The sequence below is a fragment of the Dama dama genome, chromosome 25 (genome assembly GCF_033118175.1).
Source record: "Dama dama isolate Ldn47 chromosome 25, ASM3311817v1, whole genome shotgun sequence".
Taxonomy (NCBI): Eukaryota; Metazoa; Chordata; class Mammalia; order Artiodactyla; family Cervidae; genus Dama; species Dama dama.
Window position 1 is genome coordinate 28298361 of NC_083705.1, and position 15683 is coordinate 28314043.

Genomic DNA, 15683 nt, shown 5'->3' on the forward strand with positions numbered 1-15683 from the left:
ACTTATTTATCTTATAACTGGTTGTTTGCGCCTCTTAATCCCCTTCTATTTTACCCATCCATTATTCCCCAAGTCTGGCAGCCACTGGTTTTTCTGTATCTGTGAGCCTGTTTCTGTTCTATTCATTCATTTTTTGATTCCACATATAAGTGGTAACATATGGTATTTGTCTTTAGCTTGTTTCACTAGCACACTGCCCTCCAGGTCCATCCATGTTGTCACAAATGGCAAGATTCCATTCTCCTTTTTTATGGCTGAGTAATATTCCACTGTGTGTGTGTGTACATGCATGTGCTTGCACGCATGTGTGTATGTACACACATCATGAAATATACAGCACAGAGAATACAATCAATAATATTATGATAACTTTGTTTGGTACAGAATCTATTAATGTTAAAATACCAAATCACTATGTTGTATACCAGAAACTCATGATATTGTCAACTGTATTTCAACAAATATACGCAAAGGAAAAAGGCATAGCTAATTATATACTGTTATTAGCAGTGAGACAGTGAGGATATACATGAGTTCTACATGCATTTTTTAATCAGAGCAAGATAAATAAAAATATACAGCAGAAGTGAACTTTGTGTTTCTGAGTTTGAGAATGAGCATCATCAGTCTGTAAATTAACAACCAGAGGTATCTCTGTTGGTTATAGCCAGTTCTTCAGTTTTGCCTACAGAAAATGCTAATATGCATTTCTTATATCCAACAGTATACTGGAATTTTTTATTGATCTCAGTACTTTACAGTGATCAATTCTGATACCTAATTTAGATGATCAATAAGATTAACTCTGGAAGCGATTTGCCAAATTATCTTGAATTATATATAACACCTTGGTATGAATTGTGCAGAGTCAAAATTTTTTAAAAATTTTAATAAACTAATTAAATACTGAGTTAAAAATACATTTCAGACATTACTAAATGATGAACTCACTACTCTCTTTACGCCAGACTTAATTGAGGATTTATGATGAAATTCACAATTTTAAAGGTTTTTGGGGGATGAAGTATTTAGTTGTTGCTCTATGTAGATAAAATATATTGTTTAGTACATTAAAAGAAATATTAAGGTATATTAAAAGGTGTATTTGAGTTATTTGGGAAGTCAAAGGAAGATACATTGAGAAGCAACAATGGCTAGGAAAGCGTAACATCATTGAGAATTCTGGTTTTGATAATGCCATGTGCTGGTGATAGATAAATTCCAGATGGTAGATAAGTTTCTTTGGATAAAATGGGCACCAGGAAACCAGTAAAATAAACTGTGAAGCAATGAAGTTTCAGCTGAACAGGTCCATTTTCAATTGTATTTATGGGACTTATGGCAATAAATTGGTAAATTCTGTGGATGCTGAAAACCAGTAAATCCCTACTTAAAAAACTTTAAAAAGGAAACTTTATGTATTACCTATTCAAATATTTTCTCTATAGTATGGGAGAGTACTCAAATCTATTCAGTTCTGCTTTGGGGGAAAAGACTACATTTTAATCTCTGATCAGTATACGTATTCATTTCTGCTAATGATAAATTAATCGATAAAAAAATACCATGTTTCATTGTGTGGCAGCCCTTTTGTGTGTTTATAAATTAGTTTTTTTTCCTCTCTAAATGCTAATAATTCATGCTATTTTTATGCATTCTCCCCCCAATGTCCTCCTGGAATATCTAAATGTGTGCTGTCCATTTATGGTAGCCCCTAGCTTCACGTGACTTTGCAGTTTAAATTCATTAAAATTAAATAAAATCCAGAATTCAGCTCCTCCTTTATACTAGCCATATTTAAAGGGCTTGATAGCCACATGTAGCTATTGGTTCCTAGCCACTAATCTCTGGAGAGTGGAGAGTATAGAATTTTTTCATCATTGTAGAAAGTTCTATTGGATGACACTGACCTAAAGAGTCAGGATGTGTTAAAGATTCTTTGGCATATTTTCTGTATCTTAGCATATGCTCATGTTATTTCACTTAAACTTTCCTCTTCTGTTATTTCATTTTATCTTTCTGTTTTTTCAGTTTAAAAGGATGCTTAATCGAGAGCTCACCCATCTCTCTGAAATGAGTCGGTCTGGAAATCAAGTGTCAGAGTATATATCAAATACATTTTTAGGTGAGAATAACAATTTAAAATTTCTCTTTTTTATTGTTTGGTTGTCTTTAGAGGTGGATTGGGGTGCAAACTTGTTTTGGAACTCACTAAGAGTTAGGAATTCCATTTGTTTTCAGTCATCATATCAGTGGGCCTCTAAGCTTTAGAACCTAAGGTGACAAAGTACATTTTTTTTTATCTTTTAGTTTCATTCAAGAGTTTAGGGATTCTCTGATTTAAAGTTGTATATTTCCCATTTTCCAAAGTAATCAACTGTAAAATGTATTTTTTAGAAAAATCTATTCATGCATTCAACAAATTCTTGTTAAATGCCAGCCATTGCTGGACAGTAGGTATTTAATAATCAGTTAAAAATAGTCCCTAAAGTCAATGAGTTGATAGTCCAATGGAAATCGTGCCTGGTAGGCTGGAGAGGCAGAGAGATGTAACACAATTGCTGAGGAAAAGCTTGTTGAGAGTAGCTGAGAGTGTGGTGCACTGGGACACCACCACGCCATCCTCCATCCACAGAAAGAAAACGCAGGAAGGACAAGTCAGTAACTGGAACATACCCTTGATCCATCAAAACAAAACTGCTGTAATAGCTAACTAGCACATTCACTAAACAGACATTTCTTGGACACACGCTCTGTGTAAGGAAAAGTTGAAGGAGTCATTGCCTTGAAATAGTGAATGAGTGTATTGGTAACACCTGATGTCCTAGTTGAAAACAACAGTTAGTTCTTGTGAATATGATATTTACTTATCAGATAATATTGGAGATTCTCTGTGCTCCCTATATAACCTTGTTATACTATATATCCCCCACATCACTACCCTACAGAAAATGTAAGGTAGCAGAAGCAGTCTGACTCCTTCAGATAGACGGTGTCTGCGCCCACAGAATAGCCCATTAGGTTCATACACTGCTGTTTGCAGTTTGTGCACGAAGTTTCTGCCATTTCAAAGTAGGTGGTTGAAACTGGAGTTCTTACTTGGCAAAAGCAGCTTTCCTACCAGTAAGTGAATTTTAGACAGGAATGGAATTGATGAGCAGTGGAAATAACCAATATATTTTGCCTTTTCCAACTCGGCGATTGTAAGATTTTTTTTTTTTTTTTTTAAGTATTAGAACCTTCAAAGATGTGATCACTGAATATATTTGATGTTAATTATTATGCAGTGGAATTTATTTGCTTAATTTTGTGTTTCAGAGTATCAAATTAAGTCCACATCAAACTGTAAATATTCAACTTCCTTAAGAGGAGTTTTACTTGGAAATATTTCCTAGAATGTATAATGATCAATTAAAATCTGTCTAGTTATGCATGTTATGAAAAAAAAACTAGTCAGAATTAATAGTAAGTGTAGAATATTTTTAAAATTTTTAAGATAAGCAACATGAAGTGGAAATTCCTTCTCCGACTCAGAAGGAAAAGGAGAAAAAGAAAAGGCCAATGTCTCAGATCAGTGGGGTCAAGAAATTGATGCACAGCTCCAGTTTGACCAATTCAAGCATCCCAAGGTTTGGGGTCAAAACTGAACAAGAAGACGTCCTTGCCAAGGTAAGATGATTTCAAGTACCATGATCAGAAATATGCAGTGAACTTTGATTCCTTCTGTTTTAAATAAATGAAAGAGCTTATTATTAATAATTTATGGGGGTTTTTCTGGTAGATGGGAAAGCACTTTATAAAGCTCTTGCTAAATCGCTTGAATAGCATTGAAACATATACATTACCATATGTAAAATTAGATAGCCAGTGGGCAGCTCTCTTGACAACCTAAGGGGTGGGATGGGGTGGAGTTGGGAGGGAGGGTCAGGAGGGAGGGGACATATGTATACCTATGGCCGATTCATGCTAATGTATGGCAGAAACCAACACAATATTGTAAAGTAAGTATCCTCCAATTAAAAGTAAATAAATTTTAAGAAAGAATAAGGTAGATGAACATGAGCTTTTAGAGAAAGATCTCCAAAATAAACCATCAAGAGAAAAAATAAATCACTTGTGTTTAGTTAATATATAGAGACAGGAGGCTTGATGGTATTTATTTTTGCATCTACATTTGATTGTTTGAATAGTTAAAGTTAAGGTTTGTGAGACTATGTTTTAACTAGTTAAACTTAAGGTTAACTAGTTTAACTAGTTACCTTTAGTTAACTAGCTAAGGTTTTGAGAATATGTTGTAGCTCCTGGAGGAATACTTTGAGATCAGTATTTCAAGTGTGTAACTATGTTGTTTTCTCAGAGACATGAGACCATTCAGTCTCTAGCTTGTGTTTTAAGCAGATTCACCTAAAGTCTGCTGCTTCGTACATGGTGCATCCATTACATTCAAAATGAATTTTTTTTAAAAAGTCTAACAATCTCTTCATTAAAGTCAGTAATTTTTAAATGACTGTGTTCATTGTTTCATGTTCTACTTCTGCATCCAAACTTGTTCTTATCTTTCCTTAACCCCAGGAACTAGAAGATGTGAACAAATGGGGTCTTCATGTTTTCAGAATAGCAGAGTTGTCTGGGAACCGACCTTTGACTGTTATCATGCACACCATTTTTCAGGTAACGTGGTTAAGTTCTATCACCTCTTTTATTTGGTGACATGATGTCCAGTCTGTGAATTGTGCATGGATTTATCTTCTTCACTGCTTACCCTCTTTTACTTATTTTGATACTTTTTTATTTGCCAAAATATATATAAGGGATATATATTTGCCCCTTATATACCAAGGGGCAAGTAAGGATACAAGAAGATTGGAGTGTGGGTAAAACAGAAATCAATTATATTATTTTTCCCATTGAAGAAAAAGATAAGATGTGGGCAGATTGAAGCAATTCATTAAACTAATAGTTTTAAAATCATCCACGTGACCCTCCCTTCCCTAGAGAATGGAGTGGAGTGTCAACTTTACAAATTGAATAAGCCCTTTGCTGACTAACCTTAGTATGTAATTTCTTCCATCACTGTCTTGTGGACTGCTCTCTTCTTCAGATCAGTTTCTCATTCCTGTCAAGTTTTTGCCCCAGTTCAGGGTTAGGATTTACATGAGAATTTGGGGCTGGAGGTCTCAAGCCCTCAAGAGAATGCTGTGTCTCACTTGCTTTGATCCAGTGGCCGAGTCAGTGGTCGTGGACGGAAGCTACCTTCAGGATCCCAGGACACAGACATTTGATAGTGGGCAGCTCATTCCTGACACCACATATTTTGGGCAGAGCTTTGCTGGGCTCCAGAAGGACAGCTGGACTCTGGTTTTGTCCCTGAAGTTCCTGGATCCCCCCATGGGTTTTCATTGTCCTCACTAGACATTGAGAGAGTGCTTCTCTCTCTCATGTCTGGGTTATCCATAGGCAACACAGGGGGTGATTTCTGTTGCCGCTGTTAACACACTGTATGGAAAATCTTTTCTATAAAATACAAAATGCTAAGAGGATTTCTTTTCTTACAGGAACGGGATTTATTAAAAACATTTAAAATTCCAGTAGACACTTTAATTACATACCTAATGACCCTGGAAGATCATTACCACGCTGATGTGGCCTACCACAATAATATTCACGCTGCAGATGTCGTCCAGTCAACGCATGTGCTGTTGTCCACACCTGCTTTAGAGGTACACTTGGTTTCTAAACCTTCAAGGACATTAACTTGCCACTCAAAATGGTTCTTCAACTTTCATACTAAAGGGCATGCAGGGCCAACAATAATTGGCTTCCTGGAAATATTATTAAGTTGGGAGGGGGATGTCATTGTGGTAATTAAACAGCTGAGTCTTTGATGAGTTTTGTCTTTGATAATAATCAAAGACTTAGGGATTCATCTGTTTATGATATTGTCTCTTTGAAATGATCTAGTGAACATTCCATAAAGCACACCTGGATTACTCAGTTTTGATTAGTTTGGGGCTTCTTGGGAATTTAGTCTGATGACTTTTTTGTTTATAGTCCAAAGATGATTATTTTTATAAAATAGAAGCTATGCATTGATACTTTTCATAGAACTTATTAGAAAGAAACATATCTTTAATGTCACTAAATCCTATGAAGTTGTTCCATTAAATGTTTATTAAAACAATTTGATTTCCTTAATCGTTTGGGAGAGTGACTATCTTTTGCTAATGTACTTTATAGTTCAGATTGTTTTGTTATAAACTGGGTTAATACCTTATTGATTGAGTGAGAGGCTCTCAACTGGGGGTGATTTTCCCGTTACTCCTACTCCTCACCCTCCCAGGGACATCCGGCAATACTGGAGAAATTTTTAGCTGTCACAGTTTGGGGGTACATTCTACTGGCATCTCATTGGTAGAGGCCAGGGGCCCTGCTAAACATCTCGTAACACACAGCATAGCCTCCCAGAGCAAAGACTTATCTGCACAGCAAAGACTTATCTGACTGCAGATGTTGGTGTCTCTGAGATTGAGAGTCCCTGTTTTGAATGGAAGAAAATAATTGCTCATGTCATTAATTTTATGTACGTTTTCAGAATATCCTTGAACATCTTAAATACTTTTAAAATAAGTTATTATTTTCTATAAAACATTGGCAGATATCCTTTTTAAATATTTTTTAAATATAACCATGGAAAAGGTGTGATCTTGAATTATAATAAAATCAGATAAAATATTTCCTCCAAGAATACATTTAAAAAACCCATGAGGAGCTCATTCTCTGAAAGTCTCCCATCCTGAAACATGATAATAATGTATTTTGAAGCTTCATTTTGTTTTCCATCAGAGTCTGGGAAGGAATTTCCCATGCCTGTGTACCTTCCATTTACATTACTATAGAATAGTAATGTTATCTAATATTGTTTGGATTCTTTCAGGCTGTGTTTACAGATTTGGAGATTCTTGCAGCAATTTTTGCCAGTGCAATCCATGATGTTGATCATCCTGGTGTGTCCAATCAGTTTCTGATCAATACGAGTAAGTGAAGTAAAATGTCTTCATTTTTGCAAAATAAAATTTTCCTTTTGACATTTTAGAGTGACTGAGGGTTTTTTATAAGTTTGGGGTATTTCCAGAGTCATGTTCTTTTGAGATGTGTATATATGCATTTCAGTGACTGCACATTAATGTTATATAGCTCTAAAAATTATTGTTCTATCCCATGAGGCATATGACGTTTGCAAAACATGCATTCCAGTACTCCTTTTGAAATACTGTATTACTATTAATATATTGCTATTACTATATTACTATCGTTACTACTATATTAGTAGACAGAGCAATCGAAAGTGAAAGTTTGCAGAAAGATTTAGGTATATTGCTCCTAAAGTTTTGTTTTTTTTTTTTTTCGTTGCTGGGTCTTTGTTGCAGCTCACAAGCTTTCTCTAGTTGTGGCATGTGGTCTCTCTAGTTGTGGTATGCAAGTTTAGTTGCCCTGTGGCATGTGTGATCTTAGTTCGCTGGCCAGGGATTGAACCCATGTCCCTTGCATTGGTAGGTGGATTTTTAACCACTGGACCACCAGGGAAATGCTACCCTCAGAGTTTTAAATAAAAGAAGTTATCAGAATAAATGTTAAATTCCTCATTTTTTGTAGGTTGTCATGTAATCCTCTTCAGAGGCTGTAACTCGTCTCCCCCTCCACCATGTTCTTTCCCCTTCTTCCCTTTTTAAATCTCATGCTGAGGGCAGTATGAGGTTCTGTTTTGACATACTGTTTCTTTTCTTTTAATATTTTTTTAACCATTAATTTTCTTCTCACTGGTGACGTTTTGTAAACTAAGTCATCAATGGATTTGGAAAGAACGCACAGAAGTGACTGTTTGCAACTAACACAGTTGCACTGCAAGCCTCTGTAGGGAGTATTAGTAGCGTTTGAGTGAGGCTTTTGGCAGAGAGATTGTTTTACAGAAATTCTGTTCTTTCTGTGCTCTTAGTCACTCAGTCGTGTCTGACTCTTTGTGACCCCAAGGACTGAGACCTGCCAGGCTCCTCTATCCATGGGGATTCTCCAGCCTAACCCAGGAATCGAACCAGGGTCTCCTGTACTGCAGGTGGTTTCTTTACCAGCTGAACTACCAGGGAAGCCCATTCTTTCTGTACTTGAAGTTAATTGGTAAATAATTTAAATGTACCATTATATAATTCCCTCCCAGCATGGTAGATTCATGTTATAAAAGTCACTTTTGTATGTGAAAAAAATAAAAAAGCTCTTATTTTTTCCTATCTGTTAAGAATCTATCTTTGCCTTTTACTGTGAGTTGTGGATAACAGCCTTCTCCTGCCCCATAGCAGTCTAGCTCCTGTAGCGTCTGTTCTTCCACCATTTATTCCCAACACTTTGCTGCAGATTTAAAGGGTAAGCTTAAATATAGCCTTACTTTGAGAGATTCAGATCTTTTGAGTTATTTATGATATTTGTATATTTTTAATAGCCTCTGGACTCCCCTATAACAAAATGCACTTTGGTGACTCACTCATTTGTAGGAGAATTGGGGAAGTCTTAGGTTTTCAAAAATGGGTGGATAGTCAGTGCATTTCATGTCTTAGCTACCTTTTGAGAACCTATAATAGGGTGCTTTCAGGGGTCAACAAAACATTACTATATATCGACACATGAGTTTACATTGTCTCCTAGGTTAGGGTTGATTGTGTCCTTTCTGTTAGAACAGGGAAGGTCTTATAGTAAAATGTACACTGGCAATTTTTTATTATCCTGGATTGACTCATTATTTTGCTTCTTAGGTATATCTTGATATTTTTAACAAATACATAAAAATTTTGTCTTAACTCTTGCCATTAAGAAAGGTAGGCTTTTTTCTTTAAATAATAACACCAATATTCAGACTTGTGTTTTATTTGCATCCTATTATACTTAATATAATATCTTCCCATATTATAATATTCAGTTCAGTTCAGTCGCTCAGGCATGTCTGACTCTTTGTGATCCCATGAATCGCAGCACAGCAGGCCTCCCTGTCCATCCCCCGGAGTCTGCCCAAACCCATGTCCATCGAGTCGGTGATGCCATCCAGCCATCTCATCCTCTGTCATCCCCTTCTCCTCCTGTCCCCAGTCCTTCCCAGCATTAGGGTCTTTTCCAATGAGTCAACTCTTCGCATGAGGTGGCCAAAGTATTGGAGTTTCAGCTTCAGCGTCAGTCCCTCCAATGAACACCCAGGACTGATCTCCTTAAGGATGGACTGGTTGGATCTCCTTGAAGTCCAAGGGACTCTCAAGAGTCTTCTCCAACACCACAGTTCAAAAGCATCAGTTCTTCGGTGCTCAGCTTTCTTCACCATCCAATTCTCACATCCATACATGACTACTGGAAAAACCATAGCCTTGACTCGATGGACCTTTGTTGGCAAAGTAATGTCTCTGCTTTTAAATATGCTATCTAGGTTAGTCATCACTTTCCTTCCAAGGAGTAAGCGTCTTTTAATTTCATGGCTGCAGTCACCATCTGCAGTGATTTTGGAGCCCAAAATAATAAAGTCTGACACTGTTTCCACTGTTTCCCCATCTATTTCCCATGAAGTGATGGGACCAGATGCGATGATCTTAGTTTTCTGAATGTTGAGCTTTAAGCCAACTTTTTCACTCTCCTCTTTCACTTTCATCAAGAGGCTTTTTAGTTCCTCTTTATTTTCTGCCATAAGGGTGGTGTCATCTGCATATCTGAGGTTATTGATATTTCTCCCGGCAACCTTGATTCCAGCTTGTGCTTCTTCCAGCCCAGCGTTTCTCATGATGTACTCTGCATATAAGTTAAATAAGCAGGGTGACAATATACAGCCTTGACGTATTCCTTTTCCTATTTGGAACCAGTCTGTTGTTCCATGTCCAGTTCTTACTGTTGCTTCCTGACCTGCATACAGGTTTCTCAAGAGGCAGGTCAGGTGGTCTAGTATTCCCATCTCTTTCAGAATTTTCCACAGTTTATTGTGATCCACACAAAGGCTTCGGCATAGTCAATAAAGCAGAAATAGATGTTTTTCTGGAACTCTCTTGCCTTTTCGATGATCCAGCAGATGTTGGCAATTTGATCTCTGGTTCCTCTGCCCTTTTTCTAAAACCAGTTTGAACATATGGAAGTTCACAGTTCACGTATTATAGAATTAAGTATTGAGAACAAATTAAAACAACTGATGATAAAGTCACTGTCTTCCAAGTATTCTATTAAATTTTTCAGGAAAAATGAGGACCAACTCTGTTATTCTTTATTATGGACCCTCTAAGGGCAGATGGGCCTAGGCTGGCAGCAGGGTACCTGTGGAGTCTGCAGTTTAAGCTAGCAAAGCCTCAGTCCACAGATGAATCTCATGCCCTTTAAAGTTTGAGACAACTGAGAATAAATAATGGAGACATGTAGGGGGTAATTATACACACAGGACGGTGGCCAGGAGTGTCTGTTTAGTGTTGTTTTACTGATGAGCTGCCTGAGGTAAAACGATTATAGACTGCGCTTCTGGAGGCACTTTGTCAGTCAGTGATGTTGTGCACATCTCCTTTCTGTGGGGTCTCAGCCACACAGGGCAGTCAGCAGTTCCCAGGCTAGCTTTGGATTGCTGATATTTTCTAGGGTGGGGTGAGATAGGGCTGTGTTATGCCTGAGAGATGAATCAGCATCATCACCTGGTAGATGAAAGTTATCCCAGGGTTGATCAGAGCCCCATGGCATTATGAGAATTATTGCCTTAGTTAGCTTTTAATTGGGCTTCCCTGGTGGCTCAGACGTTGAAGAATCTGCCAGCGATACAGGAGACCCAGGTTCTTTTCGATCCCTGGGTCAGGAAGATCAAGCCAGAAAGCATTTTATTTCAGAACTCAGAAGAGGCTTAGTAACCTCTAACACAAGTTTAGTTTTCGCTTTCACAACATGCTTTAGAGGAGTCCCACTAATAACTGCAAACTTGTAATAAACAGTTGTATGACATACTCTATCAGAATTATGTGACTATTTTTAGTTTGGAGTAAACTCTTTTTATAGACATTAAATTTGTGTTTTCTCTTTCTTTTGTGGGTGGATTGAGTGGCTCAAACTAGCACACTCTCAGCTCCTAGCCTGGAGCTGGGGCTGCCATCTTGCACAAAGCTAAAGGTTGAACCATTGTTTCTTATAATAATGACTTCCAATCATCAGATCAGACCTCCCATAGATGGGAGGTCACCTGTCCAATTTTAAGGAGACTGCATGACTCGCCATGGTGGAAGGGCACTTGGACTCACCTGGCTGACTCCCAGGCCAGATACCCCTCTGCTTCTCAGTTGTGATAGTTTTCATTAACCATTTCAGTTGTGTTAGTTTTAGGTGCCAAGTGATTTGATATTAATGATACATACACTCCATGTAAACATGCTGAAGGTTGTGAAAACAGAGCAATCATTTCTACCTGGCAGAGGTGTTAAGCTTTTATAAATGATTTAGGGGAGTGGGGGATTCTGAATAGGATGTAAGGAAGTTGAAATTCCAGGTGAGAAGCTGCATAAATCTTTTTTAAGGACAATACTATGTAAATAAATCCATAAAATGTAAATAGCATCATAAGGTGTTGAATAGAGCACATTAGAGGATATTTATCTTTAAAAAGATACATATTTTTAAAGCATTATTTTCGGAAACAATAAAGCAGTGTCAGAATATATATAGCATTAAATTTTACTTGGAAAACAAGTAAAATTTCTGTTTCTAGCAAAGACGCCTAGGTGGGGGGAGAAAGGTCTCCTCACACATTTGAACACATTAGTCATCTACTCAAAGCATATGACTTTTGAGGTTCAAGAGCAGAGGCATTTAACTGTATGAAGGTAGAGCTGGACCTGGTGATAGTACACACTCTTTATTTCACTGATCTCACAGATAATATAAGCTTTCCATCACTACATTTGTAGCTTACATATAGAGTATTATTTTTCTGTATAAATGTAAAATCAGAGGATCTCAGTCAAAGTGTGTCTTGAGTCTCACTTCTTCCTGGCTTCTTTAAAATAGTCATTGAGCAGTATTGAGTATTTCTTTCTTAGAAAATAATATACATTTTCCACGTAAGTCAGAAGAAAGAGCTAATACATGTTTTCGTTTTTACAGTGACTTAAGTGGAAATAAGATAAAGCACCATTTTTTTTTTTAATGACTACCTTAATAGATCTGAGTCTGCTATTTACAGGAACTAGGAAAGAGGTAGGATTTCTCATTGCCTAAAAAACAGAGGTCCAGGACAGTCATGGGGCAGCAGCCAAGTCTTCACCTTGGAGTTACGTAGACAGCTTAAAACCCGGCTCCGTGTGGAAACTCTCAGTGTGCAGCTGGGATGTGCAACATACATGTCTATAGTGACTGCTGAGACACTTGCACAAGGAAATGGGAGAATGAACAAAGCTATCCTGTGAACAAAACAAGTACAAGCATGAACAGACCCTGATGTTGTTCGTATGTTCCAAGCTGGTCTTGTACCCTCTTGGAGTACAAATTACCCTAAGGCACATGATCTTTACATTACATAAAAGATTGGGTAGATGGTCCACCTTTATCAGGAATACAACATCTTCTGTTCTGGAGGTGTTACAGATGTTAGGAATGATGTTTTCTACTGCTGAGCTTATGGAGCTGCCTCTAGCAGATCTGGAGAGGAGGTTCAGGATAATCTCACCTAACTCTTCTTTCCCTTTAGAACAGCAGAAGCTGAAGCCTCTGCGGTAACTGACTTATCATGTGCCAAAAGCGTTGAGTCCATTCTCAAGATTCTAGGGCTCTTCCGTGGTTATGCTAACTCATAGACTCTCTTCTAGGTATTGTCATGTCATGGGAATGCAAGCAGAAACATTTAGGAGAAGTTGCTTCCTAAAACCCAAGATATCTCAGAATATGAAAAATAAGATAAACGTAGCATAAATGGCTCTGCTGACCTTCTACCTCGTCTTTCTTTCAAGACTCTGAACTTGCCTTGATGTACAACGATTCCTCTGTCCTGGAGAACCATCATTTGGCCGTGGGCTTTAAGTTGCTTCAGGAAGAAAACTGTGACATTTTCCAGAATTTGACCAAAAAGCAAAGACAGTCATTAAGGAAGATGGTCATTGACATTGTGAGTAACTGATAAAAAGCAAAAAAGAGAACTGTGATCTGTGATTTTTTTTTTCCATTTATTTTTATTAGTTGGAGGCTAATTACTTTACAGTATTGTAGTGGTTTTTGTCATACATTGACATGAATCAGCCATGGATTTACATGTATTCCCCATCCTGATCCCCCCTCCCACCTCCCTCTCCACCCGATCCCTCTGGGTCTTCTCAGTGCACCAGGCCCGAGCACTTGTCTCATGCATCCAACCTGGGGTGGTGATCTGTTTCACCCTAGATAATATTCATGTTTTGATGCTGTTCTCTCTAAACATCCCACCCTTGCCTTCTCCCACAAAGTCCAAAAGTCTGTTCTGTACATCTGTGTCTCTTTTTCTGTTTTGCATATAGGGTTATCGTTACCATCTTTCTAAATTCCATATATATGTGTTAGTATACTGTATTGGTCTTTATCTTTCTGGCTTACTTCACTCTGTATAATGGGCTCCAGTTTCATCCATCTCATTAGAACTGAAGAAAGAGATGACGATCAAATAAAAGTTTCTTGTACATTTCAAGATATTGCTGGCCTTTCTGTGCCAGAGGCTGGCCTTGCTGCTGGCAATCATGCTGTGCTGCTGACAGTCTGGAGTGAAGAATAATGAAAAAACCTCTCTCAGCAGAAGTGCCGTGCAGAAACATCCGTGACATTCGTCTTTTCTGTATGCGTTTGTCATGAGACTCAGGGAAGTCTCTGGTTATCAGAAACTTAATCTGTTCAGCTTTGTACATACAAAGACATGGAGACATTTTATGACTTAGATAAGCAGAAAATTAACCAGAATATTGTTCCTAAAGTATTCTGTGAGCAATCTGTGAATCACTCCATTGTAGTCCAGTAACCACTTTCTAGTCCAAGGAATAAAAAAACTTCACAATGTGATGGTGTCTTATCCAGAGAAATAGCCCTTTTTATCAGCATGAAAATGACTGCTAGTGATTAATGTTTCTGTATATTGTACACATTTATCTGAGCTTCCAGGAAACTTGACAGCAAAGAGGAGTAGATTCTGGCCCAAGAAGCAGTAAAAGATTCCTGCACAGGGCTATTAGGTGACAGAATTGTTCTCCATTTCTTCTCATGTTCTCCATGATATTTTCATGTGCAACTTATGACTTTTTTCCTCTGGGCATTTTTTACTTATTAAAACACTCTTTGTCTTTTAAGGTACTTGCCACAGACATGTCAAAGCACATGAATCTACTGGCCGATTTGAAAACTATGGTTGAAACTAAGAAAGTGACGAGTTCTGGAGTTCTTCTTCTTGATAATTATTCTGATAGGATCCAGGTAAAGCATTTGACTTTGTTCTGTGTCTGCGGGTGTGTGTACACATTCGTGTCTGTGTGTCTAGCTTAGATAAGATTTATGTCTCCTTTCTCCCAGCTTATAATTTTGGTAGTTATAAGCAGGGTTTTTATCCAGATTCTTCATCTTGAGAATTAACCAGACAAAATCCTATTGGCCTTTGTAAGTGGAAGTGCACTAAAAAAAAATAATATCCCACAAAACCAAGCACTTAAGCAGATCTGAATTTAATGAACTGAGCACGTAAACAGTTTCTCTCATGATAGTTAGATGTGGTAGAAGTGGCATACTTTGGGACTATTAATACAAGTGTGAACCACACACAGACACATCATGGTCGAGCTGTCTGGAACGACTCTTACACAGCATGTATTTTTAAGTGTCACAGTCACCTGATGTGAATTTCTAGTTAAAAAAAAAAGGAGCGGGTGCTAAACAGAGCATGCACTGGTTTGTTCTAGGTCCTTCAGAACATGGTGCACTGTGCTGACCTGAGCAACCCGACCAAGCCTCTCCAGCTGTACCGCCAGTGGACGGACCGCATCATGGAGGAGTTCTTCCGCCAAGGGGACCGAGAGAGGGAGCGGGGCATGGAGATAAGCCCCATGTGTGACAAGCACAACGCATCTGTGGAAAAATCACAGGTGATGCCTTACGCTTTCAGAGAGAGAACACAGCTACATAGAACATTTGGTTACTTCGTTTGCACCTCGTTCAGTCTTTTATTGGGTGATCTTAATTACTTTCCTTTTGATAAGCTCAATTCCCACTTCATGTTTGCAAGCCTCAAAATTCTTTGATTCTTAGGATGTATATCCGTATGGTCATATATCTATTCATAGGACAGTATATTTATTCATCGTCACTTGATTCATATAGTATATTCATATGTGTAGAATTATTTCAGCTATCTCTTCTCATTAGTGAATAAAGTTCTTTGAATCCACATGGAGTACAGGCATTATTTCAGTTTATCTGGATCCACCGGTAAATGGGCTGTTCTAAAATCAGGTCCAAGCCTCAAGCCAAGCAAGGTAAACAAGCAGAGATTTTTTTACATCACAAACCTGCTCTTGGACTCAGAATTCTAAAAGCTATTAAATAGTTTTCTGCAGCTCGTAACAACATTTTCATACAGTCTGCTACCTAAAATAGTGACTATTTTACCAGAGTAAGGTTAATAGTCTTTGGTTCAG

General features: G+C 37.8%; 1 protein-coding gene across 4 annotated transcripts in view; it reads left to right on the top strand.

The window, feature by feature from the left end:
• PDE4D (phosphodiesterase 4D) overlaps positions 1 to 15683 on the top strand; it is an 801730-nt gene that overhangs the window by 780942 nt on the left and 5105 nt on the right. For all 4 annotated transcript variants that reach the window (XM_061129751.1, XM_061129753.1, XM_061129752.1 and 1 more), the window contains 8 exons: positions 2032 to 2125; positions 3497 to 3669; positions 4573 to 4671; positions 5556 to 5720; positions 6935 to 7034; positions 12990 to 13144; positions 14347 to 14469; positions 14949 to 15131. In XM_061129751.1, coding sequence (XP_060985734.1) covers positions 2032 to 2125; positions 3497 to 3669; positions 4573 to 4671; positions 5556 to 5720; positions 6935 to 7034; positions 12990 to 13144; positions 14347 to 14469; positions 14949 to 15131 — 1092 coding nt within the window. The remainder of the gene's footprint in view (positions 1 to 2031; positions 2126 to 3496; positions 3670 to 4572; positions 4672 to 5555; positions 5721 to 6934; positions 7035 to 12989; positions 13145 to 14346; positions 14470 to 14948; positions 15132 to 15683) is intronic.